This window comes from Montipora capricornis, chromosome 3 (genome assembly GCF_036669925.1).
Source record: "Montipora capricornis isolate CH-2021 chromosome 3, ASM3666992v2, whole genome shotgun sequence".
NCBI lineage: Eukaryota > Metazoa > Cnidaria > Anthozoa > Scleractinia > Acroporidae > Montipora > Montipora capricornis.
In genome coordinates this window covers 21,539,326-21,562,705 of record NC_090885.1, presented here as the reverse complement: position 1 = coordinate 21,562,705, position 23,380 = coordinate 21,539,326, and the positions used below count along the sequence as shown (strand labels likewise).

At 38.3% G+C, this 23,380-nt stretch overlaps 1 protein-coding gene across 3 annotated transcripts in view; it reads right to left on the bottom strand.

Moving 5' to 3' along the window:
• Positions 1 to 1,120: 1,120 nt before the first annotated feature.
• LOC138040898 (uncharacterized) overlaps positions 1,121 to 23,380 on the bottom strand; it is a 27,129-nt gene continuing 4,869 nt past the window's right edge. The window contains exons 1-9 of one of the 3 annotated variants that reach the window (XM_068886611.1): positions 18,681 to 19,024; positions 18,275 to 18,435; positions 15,166 to 15,257; positions 14,276 to 14,365; positions 11,573 to 11,680; positions 8,792 to 8,843; positions 8,283 to 8,365; positions 7,693 to 7,892; positions 1,121 to 6,958 (exon numbers count right to left, since the gene is read on the bottom strand). In XM_068886611.1, the coding sequence (XP_068742712.1) occupies positions 5,524 to 6,958; positions 7,693 to 7,892; positions 8,283 to 8,365; positions 8,792 to 8,843; positions 11,573 to 11,680; positions 14,276 to 14,365; positions 15,166 to 15,257; positions 18,275 to 18,435; positions 18,681 to 18,730 (2,271 nt within the window). In that variant the 5' untranslated portion in view covers positions 18,731 to 19,024 and the 3' untranslated portion in view covers positions 1,121 to 5,523. Of the gene's footprint in view, positions 6,959 to 7,692; positions 7,893 to 8,282; positions 8,366 to 8,791; positions 8,844 to 11,572; positions 11,681 to 14,275; positions 14,366 to 15,165; positions 15,258 to 18,274; positions 18,436 to 18,680; positions 19,025 to 23,380 lie in introns of those variants that run through there. The other 2 variants (XM_068886610.1, XM_068886612.1) reach the window with 2 other exon arrangements.

Sequence of the window (23,380 nt, the reverse complement as noted above, 5' to 3'; positions counted from 1 at the left end):
TTGAACTTAAAACATTGAAGCGGCCCAAGGACCTTCTGAGAACCTAATACCTTTTCCAAAACCGGAAAACCTACACCTCCTTTCAAACACTAAACCAGTTATAAACACAAAAGCTTGTTACTTTATCAATATTAATCGACTGCCAAGAAAAAAACTTTTTTTATTATAAGCTAAGCTCATGAAACATTAGAGAGATTAAAACAAGGCGTTTACGTGAAACGGAAGCCAGCTGCTGGTTGTAATAAAGAATAAAATTGTCATATTCTGACTCTCTCCCTTTTGAAACGTTGCTCGATATCTGTCGGAAAGAAATCCAGTTCAAATCGAACAAATTTCTTTGATTTTTGTTAAAAAAAAAAAAAACTTTCAGTCCACGTAACTTTCCGTTTGCTGAACACGCGATGTCGGCTTAATCTTGAAAACGCAAAAAAGTCCAATCACGAAAAATGGCCAGTAGTTTTAACACAATTATTCGCAGTTCAATCCAAAGGATCAAAGCTATCTGAACTCCCTGAAATATTTCAGGGGAAGATAAACTTTCACAATAGCCCACTTTCGATATATTAAAATTCAGTCCCAAACAAAAGGCATCATCTCGAGGCTCTGGGGAATAAACTCATACAAACCCTTTAATTTATTCCCCAGAGCCTCGAGATGACGCCTTTTGTTTAGAACTGAATTTTAATATATTGAAAGTACGTCTAAGCACAAAGTGTGCCTTTCGGTTGTTTACAAAAGGACCGGAGATCATAGAGACCTGCCACAAGTATCCCACTGGCACTGGCACTGGCATTGGCATAATGCAGCTGCAACAATTGATTGTACTGTTCAAGTTTAAAGCTCACTTAACACTGGCAAAGAAATCTGGCACGTTACTCCGAAATCCTGGAAATCTCGGTACCATACCTGTTCTTCAGTCACAACACGGTAAATTTTTCGTGTGTAAACAGAACAAACAGAAGGCATATTTGGCAACCGCCCCAGAAATTATAGGGGTGCGTATGTAAAAGGGGTTTTAAGTCATGAAAGGTGCAGTGCTGACAAGAAGTCATTAAAGCGAAAACGAAATTACAAGTTCACGGAATCTTACTTGATGACAAAGAAGTAAAATACACAAAATACAAGCACTAAAAGTTTTATTCACCACATTTAAGACAAGCCTACCCCTTCTAAATATAAGCTTACTAAAGATACATGGATATATATACTTTACCAATGAATTGTGCACAGTAAAAGGTCGTTTGTATCTAATATTGCCCATCTATACTTTGAATGAATCGACCACTGAGTGGTGCACGTTAATTAAAACATCACTTCTGCGTCCTAAAACAGCCTACGTTCTAAATCTGATGAGCCGAAAAATACATAATGACGCCGCCGTCCTTCGCATTTGCTCAAGTTCCTTACGCTTTTTAATATGGAAACAAACCAAACGCAAATTTAGGAAAACGACACGATTTCTCTGTTCTCAATTTTATTTCTTGATGGCTCTCCTTAACTTCGTTCCCAAGGGGTCTTTCTCCATCTCAGAGGAGAGACCCTGGGAAGCACTTAGGCTAACCTGCCTTACATTGAAACTTCCGCGTTCTAGGTTGCTTTTTTTTTTCGGATACGCCAAACACAGCAAAGCCTAACAACTGAAAAAATGGTTTGAATCCAGAAATGAAATACCTTGATATAATTTAATTCTGCGGATGAGCGTTGTCATGAGATGGACTGTTGCTAATGACTGACGCTTCGACGACCTGAGCGGAAGTCATCTCACGAGTGGACGATGACTTCCGCTTGGGTTGGAGAAACGCCGATCAATAACAACAGTCCTTATCAGCAATACTCTCCCGGAGGATCAAATTTCATCAAGAAATCAAGGCGTAAGAATGTTGTTTAAAAAGATCTCTTAAAGTGGCACGGCGCAATAGTAATGACGACATAAAATTTGAAAAAAAAACATCTTTAAGCTCCATATAGAAAAAAAAACTCTTCTTGGACTCGACCAAGATTTTCTTTACGTGGAAGAAACCTCATTGGTTTTGTTACACCACGTTTTGATAAGAAAATCTGAGCGTCCAGTTACTAATGAGCAAAGGGAAGGGTTTATTTACCTGAGACGCAATCAAGTAAAATAATACACAAAACCCTGGCTAAGGAATAACAGGATTCCTATCTCAATGCTAGCTACATTTTAATCATCACATAACGGCTATGAACGGATAAGCACCGGGCTATGTGTGCACTGCATTCGGTGGCAATGCAAAAAAAAGCAGCATTCCATTCAACGGAATGACATGACAACAAAACTGACTCGACCCTGTACTATACAATAAAAGGTTAAGTGCACTAACAAGGTCTTAAGAACCTGTCTAAACTTTTTTGTAGTTAAGCCGTTAAACGGTAGAGAGAATAAGATATGCATTTCCTTTAAACGTCAGGCGTTAATTTATTGTTTACTAAAAAGCTATACACGTTGTTCCAAAATGGCCGCCATTTTAGTATTCTTTTCTTTCCTTGGAAATTGGCCCTTTTGGCCTCGCTATCAAATGTAAAATTCAAAAAAATATTTAACTTTGAACGAGGTTAAAAGGATCAAATTGCAATTAAAAAAAAGGAATACTAAAATGGCGGCCATTTTGGAATAACGTGTATAAGGCAAGCTTTAAAAAACGAAAAAAAAAAAAACGCACAACAACTAATGTTTACAATTTTATTCCAACCCTGACAGGCCTGTCGTTGGCTGTTTAAGCAAACGCGAATCTTTATCTCTCCAACACTACTTCGGACTCCGCGCCACTTTTCAACCGATCACAACTAGGATACATATAAAAATTATCATGTCCTTAACACGCGTTTTCCGCCAACGACGCCGGCTGATAGAAAATGAACGACTCGCTGTTGTCTACACACGTCGCCATCAAAACCCTTACAACTGAGTATTTGATGTTGTTGTTTTGCAAAGGTAAAGAATTGCTTTAAAATGCCTTCCACGGGTGCAGCACGTTTATTTTCCCTCATTCAACCAATAATGTTCTCGTTAAGAGAAGTTGCCGTTGCCGTTGACGTAAGTGTTTCTACAACTCCTCAATGGGCCTTATTCGTGCGGCGGCCATATTGGCCATAGACAATTTCGAACCCCGAGCCTCGAGTTGAAATGTTTGGGAACGAGTTTCGGTCGGGCAAAACAAAAGTTCTCAATCCCTCGGGACTCAACATGGCCGCTGTGCGATTAATACAGGAATTGCACCGACCAGCGGTCTGGGTAAAAACATTGGTTTGGTGTTGGGGCTCTCATTCTCGCGGGCTCAAATATGTAATATCTGTACAAGCGAATGACTGGGTTGGTGCAATTCCTGTATTTAGCCGCAAATAAGACTTTAACCCTGTCAGGAGTATACCTGGCATATTTTCGCCAGGGAAAAGGGAAGTATTCAGTCACAAGCCGGCTCAACTTCGATTGCGTAGGTATAAAAACAATGAAATAAGCCGCAATCTGAAGGAAACAAGTCTGAGTGGAGCATGGCATGCTCCAAAGCTCCCTCTTCTTCTTCCTCCATTTGGTTCTACACCCCTGACTGTATTGCTGGATGTTTCTCAACTATTTATGTCGTGGTTAAATTTTTTTTCTTGGTTTGAAAATTTTCATATCAGTTCAATTTTGATTTTTCTTTGTTTTACATTCATTATCCTAATCTGAAAAAAAGAAAACTTAAAGTTGAACTGATTTTAAAAAAAATTTGAATCAGGAAAAAAATTGAACTACAACAATTACATTGAATATAAGCGACCTAAGCTGGTCACGTTTGATTGGTATCTGGTACCAAAGAAGCACAAGTGGTTAATTTGAAAATTTAACATCCCTCAAACAGATAATAGCGACCTTCTGATCTGGTATGAGAATGCGTTTTTCTGATGAGCTATACGGGCTCTAAACAATCGCTTGATACATGTAACTAGTTCTTGTTACAAACGCCTTCATAGTAATAGAGAAATTAACCAATATTCATAAGGACGAGGTTGACTTAAAATTGATCGTCAAAACTGAGGGTCGCTAATATTGTCCATCCAACCCAACATTTCTATACAAGGTATTGTTACCAAAAAAAAAAAATAAAAAACTCAGGTGGCACTTAAGGAATGGATTAAATGTTTGCCTTCCTTACTTTCCCTTCAAATCCTTATTTGTCAGAGTTAATCATCTCAAGGCAAAAAAAATCACAATTAACATTAAAAATTCCAGTCTGATCTGTCTTTTCAAGTGAAGGAAATTTTCTCTACAGAAAGACATTTGAATTTCAGGAAATTTCGTGAACACAAGGTTCCAGATTCAAACCTTCACTGCCCTCGGTTACAAGGTTGATCATGTGCTTTGACAGAGCAATGCGCAAAGTGCCTTGGAACTCAGTCTTAGGAGTTAAAATTCCCAAAGACAACTGAGACCTTAGCTAAGAAGTACAAGTGGTACATTCACCATGCCTTAATCAACTACGCATGGTCTTCATCCCAAAATCATTGCATGGGAAATCATTTCAAATCACTAAATATATACTTTTCTACTGTCCTAAAATCATGGAATTAACAAATGATTTTAAATCAAGACGTCGATGGCTAATAAACTGTGATAAGATTTTTTTTTTCTGATTAGATTAGTGTAATTGTGCACGTACAGTAACCTTTCAACACTTAGCAAACACTGAACTCAATCAACAACTTGCGGTTTACATTGCAACAACTGAGAAAACAAAACACCTACAAGTGGTCGAACAAGAGACCGACAAAAGGTAAGAACGTGGCCACTAAAAGACTAATCTTAGGACAAAAAACTGTAAATGGTGTTTTGGCCTCTACATCCAGTTTGCTCCCAAACAGCTCTACTTCAAGCTGTGTAATTGGCATTTTTTTTACTGTGTTAATTTGGGATTCAAATTAAAGAATAGGCTGTTAATTCTTTGCCTGGCTTCAAACATTGGGGCCAAAAGAAAAGAAAATAAAATATTTATTGTTAGACTTCATTTTGCCCAGCATAAACTTGACAGATATTGTTGACTGAGTTAATTTCAGAGTTTGCTAGTTATCGAAAAGACAAACACATTCAAACATCTTACCACTTCAGAGTAGCACTATCTACATTAACATACTTTTGTCTGAGACTTCAAACTGCTCCATTTTTAAGTGTTTAAAAGAAACCTGTACAAATCAATATTCTATGTTGAAGCGAACTTGGTCATAATACAATATCTCTAGGCCAGAGAAAACGAAAGCATATGCTTCCTTTTTCCCTTCAAACTACAAAACAAATCTACCTTTAACATCACTTAAAATATCACTGGCTACGTTTATGTCCAACATGGTTTGTGAAAAATATCTGCTTTGTCGTGAACAGGTTATTCTGAGCACCAGTAAACAAAGTGAACAGGTGCTACCTAAACCCAACTTATTCACAACATAAGAGCATTTAAGTTAACTCTAACCCAAACATCTTTAAGAGACCAAAAGTACCATGAAACAACGGCACTACTTTTTCACTTACTGTTATGGACAAGTCATGTTCTGATCCAACGAAAGCGCGAACGACTTGTTGAGGTTTTCAAGTCGGCTATTGAACTCTTCTTGAATTCCAGCAAATGTTTGACGCAGCCCAGATCCTGGTTTACCTCCACCAACCACATCTACTCTCTCTTCTTCATCACCATCACCGCTGCTGCCGACATCTGAAGTACTGCTACAAACGTTTACTGATGTGCCATCTAAGGTATTCTTCTTTGCTGTTTTGGCTTCTTCATTTTTCTTGTCCCCTGACAAAGGTTCTTTCTTGACGAAAATGCTACCCTCTGAGCTTCCTAGTTTACTTTTCACGGGAAAAGACTTATTTTCTCTGTTGTCACCCACTGGTGCCTGCTTCTCTTTAGATGGAGATTGGCTCTGCTCTGGCTGTTTTGCTGCAACACTCCGTGGAATATCTGAATTTACAAGTCCATTTCGGTTACCGTAGAAACCTCTCAAGGCATACTCTGGCAGGTTTCTCTCTGTAAACCCTGAAGCTGCACCAATATCAAATGGTGATGGGACAGGAAAACGAGTCGGGTAAACAAATGGGAATTTGAGTAAGCGCAGCCTTTCAGCTGGAGTAAGAAGGCCTGCTTGGGCAGCTATCATTGGATTCAATGTAGAATGAAACATTTCAGTATTACTCAGCCATCGCCTCATAGCCAAAGCCGTGTAAGGATCATTTCCTAGGCAGCATGGATTGTGCATGTCAAAAGGGCTTCTTAGGTGCTGGAAATCATGAAGCATGTCATGTTGTAACATGACATCAGGGTACATAAATTCAGGAGGAAACGTACAAAGTCCAGGAAATTTAGATGCCATGTTCCCAAGACTAACAAGGCCTTGAGCAGCATCGAGTCTGTTGTCCTGATTGTTCAGAAGCCTTCTATCTGATGTCTCAGAACTCTGTGCACAATCCTCGTTCCTCTTGGTGTTTTCAACCTTGATTTCAGGAATTGCTGGCAAGTTTCCTCTAAAGAACAATGATCTGGGATCGAAACCATCTCTTATGAAAAGTTCACTGGCATCTGCTAAACTGCGAGAACGCTTTCTCATGTGATCTTTCTCATCAGGCCTGTGGGAATCCATGTAGTTTGCTGCTCTCTTGCGGTCCACCCTACGAGCATTCATAAATGGGTGGCTCCTTCCAGTCATAAGATGATCCACAGCTAGACCTCCATCAATGTCCTGAGAGCTACTGCTTGATGGCGGGGAAATCTCGCTGCCTTCACTTCGCATGTCAGAGTCTGTCAATAATAACTTACTGCCTTGACTGGAATCAGGAGATGGGTGCCCTGAATCTGACGAAGCTGTGGGAGATGCCAGAGGACTGACAGCAGTAGATCGAGTTTCAGATCCTAAATAATGACGGTTCATGGGCATTGAAGGGAGCATTCCTGTTAAAGGAAGAGTGGCTCTCCTGCAATAAAGAGAGTTTGCAACTGTGAGACACAGTTACATTTAAAAAAGAAACACTACACTCCTAGCACCGCCCTTTTAAACTTCCCTGCATTTTCCTTTCCTTGAGATATGAGGATCATCCATCACCTCCTCAAGATAATTCTGAGGCTTCTTTGGACCCATCCTCAACTCCTTCAAACTATTGACCCCTCTGTAAAGGGAATCTGGATAATTTCTACAACTGCATGGTGACACCAATGCACATAACTACGTTGTGAATAAATCTCATACAATACAATACAATTTACAATACATACTTTATTGACCACTCCCCATAGGGGCTTTTCAAGGCCAATGAACACATGAAGGAACAGAACAACAACAACAACTGTTAAGAATCCCAACTGACCGGGGACGCATACCAGTTGGCTGCTCACAAATGCATCTAGGGATTTGAACCAGGGACTACCAGGAACAAATTCAACGAGTGGTCACAGCGGGTCTTGAACCCAGGATATCAAGATTTCAAGGCAAGGAACAGAATGATGATTTGTATCCATCTGGTATTACATACATGTATATAATAATTCTCTCAAGCCTTTTCCATCAAAAATTTTACAATCCTGAAAGTCATGGAAAGCTACGTGTCCGTAGCCAATCAAAGGGCCAACAGAATAGCCTTCAATGCAGTGCCCATGTTGATACTGTGTATATCAAAACAGAGGAAATAAAACAAAAAGAATCTACACAAACCTGCCACAAATGGGTTCACTGTTAGCTCTCTCCAATCTCTTTTGAGCAGTCAAAGCAACTTCCTTTTTTACTGTGGCTCCAGCATGGTGTGAGTGAGGACTATTCGCAGGTGAGCAGATGGCAAAAAGACCATACTCTACAACTTGACTATCGCGCTTGCGTGTGTGAATTTCTCTTAATCTGCCAGACAACCTGAAGAGCTGCAATAAAGAAAGTTAAATTTTATTATGGCGGATCTTTACAGGCAAGTCATATCCACCTAAAATCACAATATATTCTGCAACGTATGCAATGAACAAGTTTTGGTTACTTCATTATCTAAAAGATAAACAAGTTATAAGTTATGACCAAAAAAGGATGTTATGGAATAACAAAATAACAAAAACTGGCTGCACAAGGATTAACATTACCAGAGAAAAATCACTTTATTTCATTAAATCAACCATAGTATTATATTTGGTAAAAAGCATTTCACAACTCACCCCATAGTTAATTAGTTGACAAAAAGACCATGAGCCCTGTGCCTAATGATCTGTTGTCAGCAATGTGTGCGCACACCAAAACAAAAAACAACAATGCATTTGATTTACCTTGTAAAATCCACCCCCATGGTTTAGTGTACACTTCATGCGACAAGTAAATGAACGATTTAGCCTGTCACTGTCATCTGAGGCTAATAATTAAAAACAATGAAAAATAAGGTAACAGTTTTACAGCAGTAAAGTCAGCCTGTAGCAAGAGAAAGTATAATAAATTAGAAGAAAACTTGCAATGCAAAAGTAACTACCTTACCCACATTCTATATTTAAATCAACACTTTAGCCTCACCAAAGCAATGAATCACTGTCTAACCCATTGTTTCCAACAGATTTTAGACTAACGCAGAATATTTTAGTCGTCAATAGTTATTATAGTAACTTAATTAAAGACTTTATTAACGGAGTTAGGAGTCAAAAGGTTTCCTCTTTTCATTTAATTAAAAAAAAAAATTCCCAAAAGGGTACTTTCATAGAAGATGGCAGCCTTCAGTAACAGACATTGTGGTTTCATTTTTTTTTCCCTGCTATTTTTTTTCTTTTTTAACCATGAACAAGCTCACCTATTTTTAAATCATCTTGACTTAATACATCTTTTTGCTTGTCCTCATTTTTCTGTGGTAAAAGAAATAAAGTTATACTCTTCAGACTTATTTCATCATCATACTTCTCATTCATTTTAAACATGGCAAAAAGGATAAGATTGTTTTTAGGTTTGAAAGAAAATTCACCCTGAGCAGGATTTGAACCCACGTCCCCCCGTTACTAATTTATTGGGTGTGGTAACCACTACTACTAACACCACCAGGACAACCATGCTGGCAATACAGCAATCAAAGGTGTGATATACAGCGTGATTAGGGCGTGTGCCTCCCGGGAAATTTTATTTCCACTGTGACAAGGCAGGGGAGCCTATAATTTCACTTGAAACACAACTGAGGATCAAGTTAATGATTCACAACTGCAGTCAACTTAGCGGATGACAAGGAAGGATCCACAAGGGATACAGCCTAATAGCAGACCCAAACTTCCACTCGGCCATATAGTCAGTGGGACTTCGAATCACCCAACTTATGATGTTTATTCACCAAAAGCTGTTAAAACGTTAATTTTATGAATATTCCACTCTTTATTTAGTACAAAATATATTGCCTTTTTGTGTTATTGAAGCGCTTGATTTGACACGAGTATTAAATACATAAAAAGCCATTACACCATCCATGGAATGTGTGGACATTGCAACTTTCATAATATCATTGGTAGGGAAATAAACACCGTACTAAAGATAGCCGTGGATAATGTAATTCTTGAATTATGTGACCCTTGTGACTACTTTGCTAGCCCTTTATTCGTGTAAAAAACCAATTAAATTTAATCATGACTTGTGAGACAGAAAGCTGTAAGTTCTTAATAGTGTTATTATGGTATCGTTCATAATAATCCATACATATCCCAAAGAAACTTCCAGATTAATTAAGACCATTATGTCATCGGACCTAATATGGCACCTATAGTAAACGCGGCGATCGAAGTATTGAAGCACATTTGTGATACTAATTGTTTAACAAAGTGAGAAACCGATTTTCTTGAAGTATTTGTACATTATTTTAATGGAGAGTCGTGTTCTCGCTACCAGTTCCGAACGATTTCATCATATAAAGATTCAAATACAAAAGTTGTGTACTGTTTCTCTTGGGTTGTCAGACAAAACGAGATTTGCCAGCTGGCGACCAGTTCTGAAAATCTAGTCGCCAGCACTCAATTTTTGGTCGCACTGGCGACCAGTTCGTCGCAATTTCAAGCCCTGGGTTAGTTTGAGGTTTGCATGTCGATTTTCTGAGAACTTTTTCGAAACTCAAGGGCAAAATGCCTGCCGATTCAACAACTGTTGAACCACAAAACCATTAATCACTCGAGGCCCTGATTTTTGTGTATCCACCAGGGGTTTCAATAACTTATGAAATAGCCGTCCATGATAGCCCATTGAAGGCGGCAGTTTGACAAGTTTATGATAGCATCTTTAGTGAAAATCAAGGCAAACTAGCCGGCGGTGTGAGGTAAAGCAGGCGGCGGTATACCGCCGGTAACCGCCTTCTATTGAAACCCCTGATCCACAGTTCCAAAAAATTGAAGAACACAAGATTAGTATCGCATGAACATATAACAGAGAAATTAGGAAATTGCTTCTTTTGCCATCAAAAATGGGGGTCGGCTTAAGCATATACACGGGTAAATACGGTATACAGGCCTTCTGATATTACGCGATGGTGCGATTTCGCACAATCGACGTCAAATCGCATCCGATCGCACAATTCACGAAAAATCGCATAATTCACAAAAGGATGCACAAAATTCATAAAATGAAACATAAATCAACACGTTTCTTAGAAATTCCTGCATAAATACGCCATTTTTAAGATGATTTATCTTGGAAAAAGGCTAAAAACCCTTTGTCACCTTCGATTTCGTAAACATTCGAAGTTCAAGGCTTTATTTTTCATGTCGGGGACCTGGTGCGAGTCTCCTTCTATTGGTGCAACACAAACACGCACTTATATACACACCACTGAAATGTTGCCTTCTCTTAGAGAAGAGATTTGTGAAAAATAAGCGAAGTTGTAAGTTTTTCGGCAAAATGTAGTTTCTTTCGTTGAAAACTGATAAAAACTTACTCATGGATAAGTTTGTTGTGAAAACGCTCGCTTTTTCTTCGATGAAGAAGGAAGTTCCCACCTTCCGCCCAATCTGACAGCTGACGATCGAGCAAGAAAGTACCTCACAGGTACGCTCCACGTGGACGATGGACAGATGTTTTTCTGGTCGTGAAATATTAGGGCCTTATTTTCTCTCGTATAAATGGGGGTATGGCCCTATTGTGATTGACCATCTTCGAAAGTTCGTGGTTGACAAGCACCTTGATCATTCATTTGGCATGTTAGCTGTGTCCTTTCAACTTTTAACGTGGTGCACCGGTAGTGCAGAAGACCTCTTTTTTTTTTTTATCCCAACTAATGTCGATCGAGATACATAATTACTGTTCCTTTGTGTTCAAAATGTCTTTAGGGCAGCAAAAAAGTGTTTTTCTCAACCTGAAACCTCATAAAACAAGCTTAAAATTGCTGAGAAAAAAATCGCACAATTTACATTATTTATCGCATAATTGGCCTCTCTAATCGCACAATCTGCCCTGAAAAAATCGCATAATTTGCATTTTTTAATCGCACCCTATTAGAAGGCCTGGACCGTATAGATGTGACTCTGTATAATGCCAGACAATTCAACTTGTCAGTGGGGTCAGTTCAGGGATAAAAGGACTACAAATCACAAAATCATGATACACTTACTACTTTGGGTTTCTTTTCAGTAGGTTTAGGCCATGCTAAGTTTGTTTTCACCATATCCTGGTCATCAATGTGTAGAAACTTGAACATACTCTGATGAATGACAGCAGCCTGTAAAACATTGCAAAAAATGCACCTAGCCTGTCAAAGACCCATTTTTAAGCAAGCCATTAAGTACTATGCAAATGAGCCACACCTCCTTACAACAATAATTAGTTTGTAAAGGGTCTATTTCCCCCCCCTCCCCCCTCAGGGGTTGATGCTGATCCTTGAAAATCACCATGAAGAATAATCAGAAAAATTTAAGCCATCTGATGGTTGATTGGACATGACATATCATGCATGATTAATATATATGTGATATATATGTAATTATTCACCAGTTAGGAGGTCTGTATTGGGAAAAACTGTGCCCAAGGTAGCTCTTAGGACTGCAAGCTCAGGCAGTTCTCAAGACAGCTCTAGGGCACAGTTTTTCCCAACACAGACGGACTTATAGCGTAGACTGGTGAATACCATTTTTTTTTCTGTAAAACCTGATAAAATACCTGAACAATAAATAGCTGGACTTCTGATAGGATGCGGAAAAAATTAAAGATTATGCGGAAATTTTCGGCCATCTTTTGTGTAAACATTTATCGATTATGCGGAAATCACACCGGATTATGCAGAAATTTAAACAATTAAATAAAACTAATAATTAGGCCCGTCCCATATATTTACATGCTTATGGTAAATCAGGACTCAAAATTGTGACCAATACAGTCACATTTTGTGACTGATTTTTTCTCATGGTGATTAAAATATATGAGGGGTCGACAATTTGTGACAAGCTTTCACCGTTGAAATAAAAGGGCTAGCAGTTGGCACTTTGCCGCAACTTTTGCTAAAATAAATAAATTGATAAACAATTGTTTTGTTTCAATTTGGAAATATGGAGCAAAATTGTAATATGGTTGGACCGCAATCTATTCCCACGATCAGTGACCATTTTCAGCGGTAATTTTTTACACACATGTATTGCGGGCTACTATTCTCCCTAGGATTACAATAGACAATGTAATTTGTGACTATAACTTGCACCTAAAGTTTCACATACATGTTTCTTGTCGCAAAAGTGGGGCAGGATATTTTTTGAAATTCCAACCCCAGGGTATCCGTAATTTATAACACAAGTTCTAGTGTCCAGGCTCATTGCCGAAAAATGTGTGGAAACTGCTTACGACTTTCATCTTGCGAACAAAATGGCATGTTTTCTTTAATAGATCTTCAATGTTTAGGAAAATAAGCCTTTCAAAACAGTCAATCTCTAATGGCTTTTATGTTTGTAAGGATGGTAAGCAGCTGCTTTATCACCAATATCAGGCATTTCTTCCATTTATGAGCAAAATATTGTAATTATGCGGAGGATGAGGATTTTAGGGATTATGCAGATCCGCATCGCTGCATCCTGTCAGATGCCATGAAATAGGGATGCAATTATGGCAAGATTATCCATAAATTGAACAATTAATTTTTCTTGGGAGTACTAGAAACAGATGTAAATGCAAATTCCAGGAAGAGGCTTCACCGAAACATTTTAATTTGAATAACAATAAAGGATAAAAAATTAATACACTTTTTGCACACTCGCCATTGTAAAAAGAGCATTTTACAGGTTTTATTTACTGTATGTTACAAACCAATGCTCTCTTTATCGTCGTAATTTTCCACCTTGGCAGGGTAATAATCTCACTTTTGCTGTTACAACTTTCATCTGAGTCCATGTCGAAATAAGTACTTGCATGAAAAGTTAAAGGTTTACGCAAAGCAAGTGATGTAATAACTGACTCTATCACTACATGCAACGGATACCACATGCTGTGAGTGGGAGAAGATGGGAGAATACCGCCTACTACCAAAAACCAATCAGATCACAGGATAAATTTAAAGAATACTGCCCAGTCATGAGAGAGAAATATGATTAACTTTACCTGAATTATGACTGCTTAACTATTGAAACTCGGCATGATATCTGATAGGCATCAATCCACAGATTAACCTCAGGCTGGTAAATCGGCAATTCCAATGGCATACCCAAATGGTGTAGGATCTTAATTTCACCATACCACAAAGATATTTTGCTTTTAATCCATCTGGAAATCTTACATGTGTCAACTTTGCCTTTGCCAAAAAACTTGATCATTCCAGGCCTTATATTTCTAATGACTCCATCAGCTTATTTAAGTGCCTTTTACTAGGAATCGATCCAGATTTATTTAGCTTTAAATGCTGGATATCTTTATGGTTCCGCTCACCAGGGCCCAGTTCCTCAAAAGCCGATTAACGCTAATCTAAGATTAAAAATTAACCAAGCAGTTTATTTCTCTACTCCCAAATGCTGTTCAACACAGATTTTCGGCAGAACTTTACATGAGAAGACGTCAATCTTGAAAAACAAAAATAAGCAAAAGAAACTTTCACCAAAAAGTTGAAAACGTGAAACAAAAGTTTACGCTAATCCTGGATTAAGTTAATCGGCTTTCGAGGAACCGGGCCCTGGAGTCAAAGCTGGAGCCATTATCCACAGAGTTAATGTATAAATTTGCAAATGTATCATTTAGCTTTGTCTGTTAGGTGTCCAGTTTTATCAAGTCTATTAATTATAACTCTCTTAGATTTGGAACTCTCTGTGGAGCAATGATAGGAGAGTGACAATATCCTCACCTGAGAATATCCCAAGAAGTCACGTACATTTTCAGACACATAAAACAACTGCCCATCTTGCGTAATCACTGCTATAAAGCCATCAAGAGCCTAAACAGAATTATGAGCAGACTACAGATCAACATGTTATCTAATTCAAAAGGAGAACCACCTATTGTACAAACTGTAAAATAAGATAATACCCGGTATATGTTTGTGGTATTAAAAAAGATTATCCTAAAAGAAATGTCCATTAATACCAATGACAAGCATTTGTAATTCCTACAGAATAAGGAAATCTAAATTAGCTTTCAAGGTTAAGAATGCAGTAAAATAAGCAGAGGTCTAACAATAAATACAGCCAAGGTTAACATACTGTAATATGTTAATATAGGACTTGTCAAAGAAAACTCACACACTTCACATACTTCTTCATAATGATTATATATAGCTGGCTCCAGAGAATTTAGTGCTCCTCTAAGATTTTAAAAACTTCCCATTTGAAAATATATCTAGTACATAGGATAGTGAAATGCAGGACTTTCTGGAAATTTTAGGTTTTAATTGAAGGGGTAGTATCATGGGAAGTATCCCTTTTCTTTTGACCATAAATTTACCAAATCAATTTTCAGTGACTTTTTCATTCTTAAATTGCTTCTGGATCACCACAAAATGGAAGAAATTTTGGCCCTTAATTTTTGTTTGCCATCCATAAACAGGTCTCCTTTGCTTTGCAGACTTACTAACAATCCATGACACTACCCCTTTAAGTGCAGCACTTGCAACTAAAGAGTAACCCTTGTAGAGGCAATCAGTAAAAAGTATGCAATAGGTACATGTATTGACAAAGGGATCACATTGTAGCTTTAATGCTGTAGTCTACCAAAACTAATTGTGCATGGCTTTAATACCTCTAATGAAAGCTGTGAGAAGACACCATTTCCTTCAACTTCCCTAACAAGCTCTTCACAAGTTTCTTCTTTTCCGTGCCTTCCATCGGAGACTGAAAAGAAATTCCAAAGGTGAAAGTGAACAAAAGACATTCATGTACGTTGGGCTCTGAAAACCTTTGCTTTCCGACAATGAGAGGCAAACAGTTTGTTAACAAATGAATGTTTCCAAGGATCACGAAACATTTATGCACAAAAAAGTGTACTAAGCAATAATTATATAGGTATATAGCCCTTTCAAAAATTGCAATCTTCCAAAAACTTGGAAACTGATGCAATGTTCAGTGATTTGACTAGATTTCACAACATTTATTGGAACACTGTCATGGCATGCTGATTGCTGGTCAGTATTCCATAAACGTCCCCTCGGATCGCTTCTACATCATTTCTTGAAAAACATGCAAACTTGAAAACACTCTCGAATGTTTTCAAGTTTAGCATGTAACTCTTTCTTTGCCATTTGTTCCAGAAATCAGGTAAAGAAAGTCTGTGCATTAAAAAAAAAATTGAAATTTAAGGAAATCAGTTTTGTCATATTTTTGTGCCTACCATAAGCTGAGCTTTTCAGTCTGTTACTAAAAATATCATGCCCCTTTAAAAACTGGCTCAAACTTTGATACTGCCAACGTACATATATGTAGATATCTAGTGAAGACTGCATGGACACGGTCACACCCAATCAAAAGGTTTAATACCACCTATAAAGTATAATAAAACTTAGGAAAGGCTTCAATGGGTTGTGAACAAATGTTATCGTACGTATAATTCGTGTTAAGTAAACGGCAACTAAGCAAGTGGACCGCGCATACTTTGGTGTTTTTCGCTTCTTTCAGGGTACACCTAACTTTAAACGGAATTCTTTTATCGTGGACATTAAGATTGGCGCGAGTTGCACTCAAGTGTTTATTTTTAATTGCGCTCTTGTAAACGTCTTCACGGTTTCTTAATTACTGTCTGCATAAAACGAGATATGAAAAATGGAAGGTCTTGAGCGACGATTCAAAAGAAAATTTCGATGATTCCAATGTTGTGTACACTTAAGCTAACAAAACAAAATTTACTATCAGATATTTTAATGTATGCTTCTTCCTTGCTGTGAAAAAATGCGGGTTTTTCGATAACACAGGAAACAATATTGTTTAAGAAAGCTTGACTGTCAGGATTTCTGACGATGGAAAGAAATCCAGGAGATGTTCAGGTCTATTTAATGAAATCTTTTACACTTCGGCAGCGGGTGGGATTTTACTGGAAAGGACGGAATATTGCATTGGTAAGGCCACAACATACTAAAAACGAGTAGAAAACAGCTCGACCCTATTATTAACTTTGAAAACATTTACTTGCACATTATCGATGAAAGCTGTCTTAAAGCTTGAGATTTATGTATCGATCGACTAACAGCTTCATTAGCATGATAAATAACACGAAAACACCGTGAAGTCAACTAGCGCAAAACAAAACTCCAGGTTGCAACTAAGGACTCAAACTGGTTCTACGAATGCCGAAATGCGTAAACATTTGCGGCTTTGAAAAAAAGGGTCAAGAGTATACACATACACAGGGAAAGTTCATCCTTGATGCCTATACTAGCCAGTACAAAGGAACAACAAAGCTCGGTAAAGATGTCTCACGTGATCTCCTCGTATACACGAAAAAAGAACCTCTCACTTTTAGCTTTGCAAGGAAGATGGGTCAATTATGCAAGTCACTGAGAAAGATAAAAGGAAAACAAAACATGAAGTAATTATATTTTTGCTTGTTTGCCGCTTCTCGTTGCGTGAGCAATGGTTACTTCACAGTCTGCGTGACCAAAGAACAACTGCATCTTAGTACAACGCCAGAGGTGTGAATCAGCACATGTATACACGGGGAGCTAGGGGAGCTAGTCGAGCTAGTCATATCCAATGACCATGGGTCCCTTGGGTTCATTCTCCCTCTGAAATTGAATTTCGCTTCCGTGCACATCCTAAATCTGGTTTTTGAATTGTTCGAGATTTACCTTAATGAAATGCGTTGTGTCTGTGCTTACCTATGCAAAATTGATCGTCCGTACAGGGCGGTTCAATTCAAGCAGAAAGCGTCGCCCAAGATTGATCAAGATTTACAGCCTTTCCAATCACTTAACGGTTACCAAGGCAAGGAAAAGGTCGGCGAATTTTTGAGGGACGTAATAGTCGAAACAGAGAAATAAACACCGACGAGATCATGAAAGGAAAAAGACAACCGCAATACTTCTGCTTTCGACATCTCGCTTTTGTTGGGTTTCACTGTCAAAAATTTATCGAAAAAAAAAATTTAAACCAATGTATCGATGTTGTGGTATTTTTCTTGAAATTCAGTAAGACTTCAACTTATGATTACAGCTTCTCGAGGACTCGGGAATTTAAAGCACATGATTTTATAGTAAAATTCTTAAACCGCCGCGAGATTTTAACTCCTGTAAGGATGAAAAAATATTGCTGTTATGCTTTCGACTAACAAATGTCCAAACAAAGATGTCTAAACAAAGATGTCTTCCATTGAAGATGATCTAGACGGTCAACAAAGACAACTTATTGATAGTATCGTCCCCATCTTTCTTCTCTGTCGCAACGGCTATTTTGTTTTCCCACCGCACAGCGGAAAAGACGATTCATTACAAGGTAATCACGGATGACCTCTTTGCCCTCTAGTCTTGTAAATTAATCAAAATCTTTAAGGATATCCTCTTCCATTCCTCTTTATTTACGTCTGAAAAAATTTTCGTGGCTATCGCTTTGTAAACAAATCCACAGTGCTGCAGCCGTGTTTTCAAATCACGAATTCAACCTTCCACTATAAAATCAATTCTCCATTTGTATTCAGTTACCACGAAAACTCTGATAAGCGTTTATCTATCAATTTAACGTTATACAATTGACCAATCTTTGGAACTTCCCTTGAGTTAAAAGCGGGCGTCGAAAGAACCTAAGAAATTTAATTCCCAAAAAAAAATATTGCATGGCAGCCACGAACAACTCAAGTGTCTTCACAGGAAAAGATTCACCAACAGGCATATCAAGACAAGACGTATATGTAACACATTAATTACCTTGAAAAAAACTCTTGGCTCTCAAATAGCTGACGGTAAGTCTAAGAATGGAAATCTTATCCAGTTTCGTGACGATATCCTCTGGGAACGGCAGCAGTCTTGCGAGGTTGTCCAACTCGGCGTTGAGTCGATCGCGATGTCGCTTCGAAGGGTTTCCAGGCCTGAAAGACAGTTTTATCACGATATTTTAGCAGCGAATAAATCATAGTTGCAAAGTTCTTCCCTATTTTCAAATCTAAACAGCAAACCTTTTCGACACCGCGCTGAAACTTTGGGTGAGAGCACTCGATACAAGCACAGATCATACCACTGTCCAGGCTCAAGTAGGACAATCAAGCCTTTTCCACCTCACGATTTTTCACACCGACATAAAAACACCAACCAAGAAATTGCTCACGATACTAACCCATGGTTTTTTTTCTTCCGTTTAAGCTTACTGTTCGCATTCACATCCATAAATTCGGAGTCCGCCAGGGTGACTAGAGTATTACTTTCCCTTTTACTATAACATAAGACTCAAATTGTCGATGGTGAGTTCGCAAGACACTTCGCGGCCAGCCATAGAAGCTAAAATTAAATGATTTTCACGTAATGAAAACCATGCGAATTCGTCCGCTTGGGTCACGACTGCTTGACACACGCGAAGTAGCCACCTCAGTGAATAAGTCGCAGAAAATTTCTGAAATTGAACGGATTTCCAGTATCCTCAAAAGGGAAGAACTTCAAGTTTATGTGAGAGCAGAGCCAATTTTGCGACCCCACACCACAGTGATTGACATGCACATTGTACTGAGCTGGTATTGATCACGGCCAGCAACTGACTTGGGGTAGAAATCCTACAACGCTATTGGCTGCGCACGTGAAACCGACACGATAATTGGTTTGTTTTAAGACGACCCATATAATTTATGCAATATTTACAATTCAACGCCCAGAATAGCAATCATAGAAAATTTGCATGTGAAAAGAAACGTAAGGGAAAAGTCGCGTAGCTGTGACTTGCTAATGCCATTGTGTTTTGGTTCGACTCTTAGTCACGCTGAATGTCAACTGCCATCTAATCACTCATCCGCGAAATTTACCTTCTGGAATCCGTCAAACCCCTTAACTTTTCTACACAAAGGTTAAAGGTTGATCCGCGGCCAAATCATTCTTAAGAACGTGAGTCGAGATGCTAATTATATTTTCAAGCGTTGATTTCTTTTTAAGATCTCACGAGACGTAGAGTACTATGGATTATTGTACTACCGTTCCTCAGTGAAAGTTCTTTTGTTCAAAGGTGCAACTCGCGTCATCCATCACAACGTGCACAAATAGAAATTTAATACCCTCTGTTACGTGTCTGGAAAATAACCACAAAAAACACTATTTCTTTGTCTTTCGCACATAAAATCTAACATCGAGCAGATTTCTCTCGCGTTGTGTTACTCAAGACTATGATCGAGAGCAACGAAGCGGTCTATCGTCAGGGGACTAAACGACAACAAAAACACCCACAGAAAAGTAATCTCAATCATAACATGTCACGCGCTAAATCAATGAACGTTACGCGAACGTCAAAATATAGATTTTTTAATTCGATATAAAAAAATTAACTTCGATCACCTCAATGCATATCATTACCCGAGCTTTTATTTTTCTTGCAATGTTTCGATAGACCGTGTGTTTATTTTCCTCCTCTCTCGTGACGGAAATGACATTTTCCCATACAGATTGTACTCAAATTTGTCATGCGAGGTTATCGCATTCACGAGAAAGTCACGCCATCCGCAAGTTGTGCACAGTTGACAAGCAAACTTAAAAGCGGCAAGAGCTTTTTAGCTAATTTACCCTTTAATATCGTAAAAAATGTAAACACAGGCTAAAATATGTCGAGCAAACAGAATTCTTTCGAAGTTTTATATTCTAGGCAACGTCCATCTTCACGCTACGGCGTGATATATCTATAAACGAATATATTTTTTTGCTTGTAAATGTCAAACTGGAATCGACAGAGAACGTGAACAGAATAAATTATAAAAATAAACGCCCTCGTTATCTCAGGAAGTAAATCACTGATAAAAGAAGTAAAAATGCGAATAAAGATCTTGCTTGTAACAAATGGCCAAATGAACTAACTTTGGTTTATAAATTGTACTCCCAATCTTCTGATACATAGGCCTGAAAAATATACGAAATGCCTTGAATAAAAAAGTTCTTTAAATTATACCACTGTTGGCATTAACGGTAGAGAATCCAGTCAGTTCAAAAACTGACTGAATCAATTGTATTAAATTTGGTTTTGCTGATTGTACAGTTTATTTCTCTTTCTTGTTTTCTCCTATTTTCTAATAAAGCAAGCTCCGGGAAGAGACTATCATTATCAAATCTGATATAATGTGCTTCTGGAGCATATTGATAAGTTAGTGTTGGTTGAGATTTTTAAGGTTTTCAAACGTCGGCTTTCTCGCGGTGGAGACTCGAGTCGTGATAAAAAGCCCGGCGAGACGAGGTTGATACCGCGCAATATAAAAACTTGAAACATAGCTTAATTATGGTTCTAAAAAGTTGCCAAAGCATGGAAACCCTCGCCCCTTTGCACAAGACAAGAGCGGCATTTTTTATTGAAACCTGACCGTGAAATCGATCGCAACTGTTTATTGTACGTTACACCAAGTGATGAACGATCCAAAAAGCCTGAAATTCGTTTTAAGGGTCTTCGTGTTCCTGGACATTTCGTTTTTGGCTTTTATCCATGGATAAACGATAATGGAAACCACACAATACGCCTTGGCCCATGCGCCTGAACTTTGTTCTCTCTTTTGTTCATTATTCGAGACTTTGGGTGGTGTTTGGATATTGAATTTTAGCACCTGGGATATAAATTAATTACATGTTTACAACCGAAAGTTTTTTAGAACTTGCTAACTGTAAATAGAAAACTAATCTTCAGTTATTTTTTAAGATCGACTCCAAAAAAGGCAAAGCAAGCAAAATGATTTCATCCTGAAGGATATATTTTTCCTGGCAACAGAAACCTCATAACGTTTTGTTGATAGAACATGTAGCGATTGTGGACTTTCAACTCTTCGTAGGAGTCCAGTAAATGGGATCATTGCCAAACAGACCGACCAGGTGCTTCAAAAGCTTTAAAAGAGTAAAAAGGCTATTTGAAAAACATCTCAGCGGTGTAAAATCTAACAACGTTTGTCCCTTGAACCAACATTTGCTTAAGCCCTGGAAGGACCAACACAAGACCATTTTTTGCATTGCGTGCAGGAAAGGTTTTCTGATCTGGCAGGCCTCGACAACCATGAATATTTATGCCCTTGTATGTCTAAAAGCCTGTCGCTTTTTCTGTGAATAACGACTTGAATCTATAATAGCACATTGTCTTGTTAATTGAGACAGGTATTCGTCATTGTGTCCCTTTAGGGATTCAAAACAGTTGACAAAAGATGTATTCATCTTATTTCGTGAGAAATAGTCAAATGATCTCTTATCACAAATCCTCCTTGGCAAATATCTTAAGCCCATTGTCTCGTTTTACTTTTCGATGTATTTCACTCTGAATCTCCAAACGGGTTTTGCATTCGTGAAATCGAAGATTATCGTTGATGGTGAGCTAATGGAAAGAAAATGACCCCGCATCACCGTCTCTCCCCGAAAACCACAGCAACTCAAACAAAAATATTCGAACTGGGATACGGGGATTGGAAAGGGGGTGGGGGAGGGGGAATATAAAATCGAAATATCTCAGGGAACTTAGGAAACAATGGAACACAAACATATTTAAGCATCCAAAACCAAGGAACAGTTTTACAGTAGATTTCGGCAACAAGGAAAGGTAAGAGCTGTAACGAAATGCTTGGTTACAAAGATGAACTCTTGTTTGGGGTGGGGTAAGATGGGTTCAAATCCGTTCCGCTGAGATCGATAGTTCCGAAGACAACTCAACCACGTTTTACAAACAGTCGCTTCTTTCCAGTTGAGTTGTCGTTTGCTGTTATATTTCTTTGAATTGTTCCTATTGTCTTGTCGCCTCACAACTTAGTTAGCTTAAGATTAACCCTGGGAGGCCGGTAGTAACCCCGTCGATTTGTTAACAAAAGAAGTCTGACTTTAAATTAGATGTTACGTAACTTTTAGAGTCCTGCAGATGTTACAGAGCCTGCGCCCACTGACTCTTGATATTCCACATTTTGATAAACAGAAAGGAACAAAAACAAAATCGAGTCTTAGAAAATACCCTCTGTGAGTCTTCCCTCACTTCCATTCATTTTCAGCGAAACGAGTTAATTTTATTTTTATAACTGATCATTTGTTCGTTATCCTTGTAGGTAAAACAATTCTAAAACCCTAAGTCATCGTTAATGAGGGTCAAGATCTGGTCACCATTACTGAGCTCCTTGTGAGTATAAAAACCTTATGAGTAGGACGGCTGCTAAGAGCGGAAAATGTAGCCAGGGCATTGTCGCCAAAACCGTGGCTGGGAGGATAAAGGCAAAGATAAGTGTTTTTTCAGTAGAGGCTCATACAATTTTCTGAAATACTGTGATATGTTAGGGTCTTGGTTCTGTTTATTGGGATGTTCGTGTGTCTCCAACCCGCACGGCTATCCACAAGTCATTTTTAAGGTTACAACGGCGCGGAAGAATTCCCATTAGTATCCATTCGTCATGGATAAAGGGAAGGCCATCAATAGTTTGCTTGACCGAAACAGCTTACTGCTTAGAACTTGAATTATTGTATGCTTATATCAATACCCAGAGAGCTTTTACGTGAATAGATCGATTTAAACTTCATGGAAAATAATCTTCATACTTCCATAAAACAAGTTCTTGCACCTTTCTGAAGATTGTTTGAAAAAATACGAAAAAAGAAAAGCAACAGAAAAAACGTGATACAGGCATAAAATCTCAATTTTATTTTGAGGCTTTTTTGCGCCAGCACTCACGCATTTTTGGCATTGTGAAGCATCAAGAGCTTAGTTGAGGGGTAGCTGGATTTTCACCCCGGAATCTCGACGAGAAAATTGCAGTGACACTAAAACCATAAGAAAAATTGTTTAGCTTTCGAAAATCTTCCTTGAGTTCGGATTTTGCTTCATTCCTGAAGGCCGCCCCT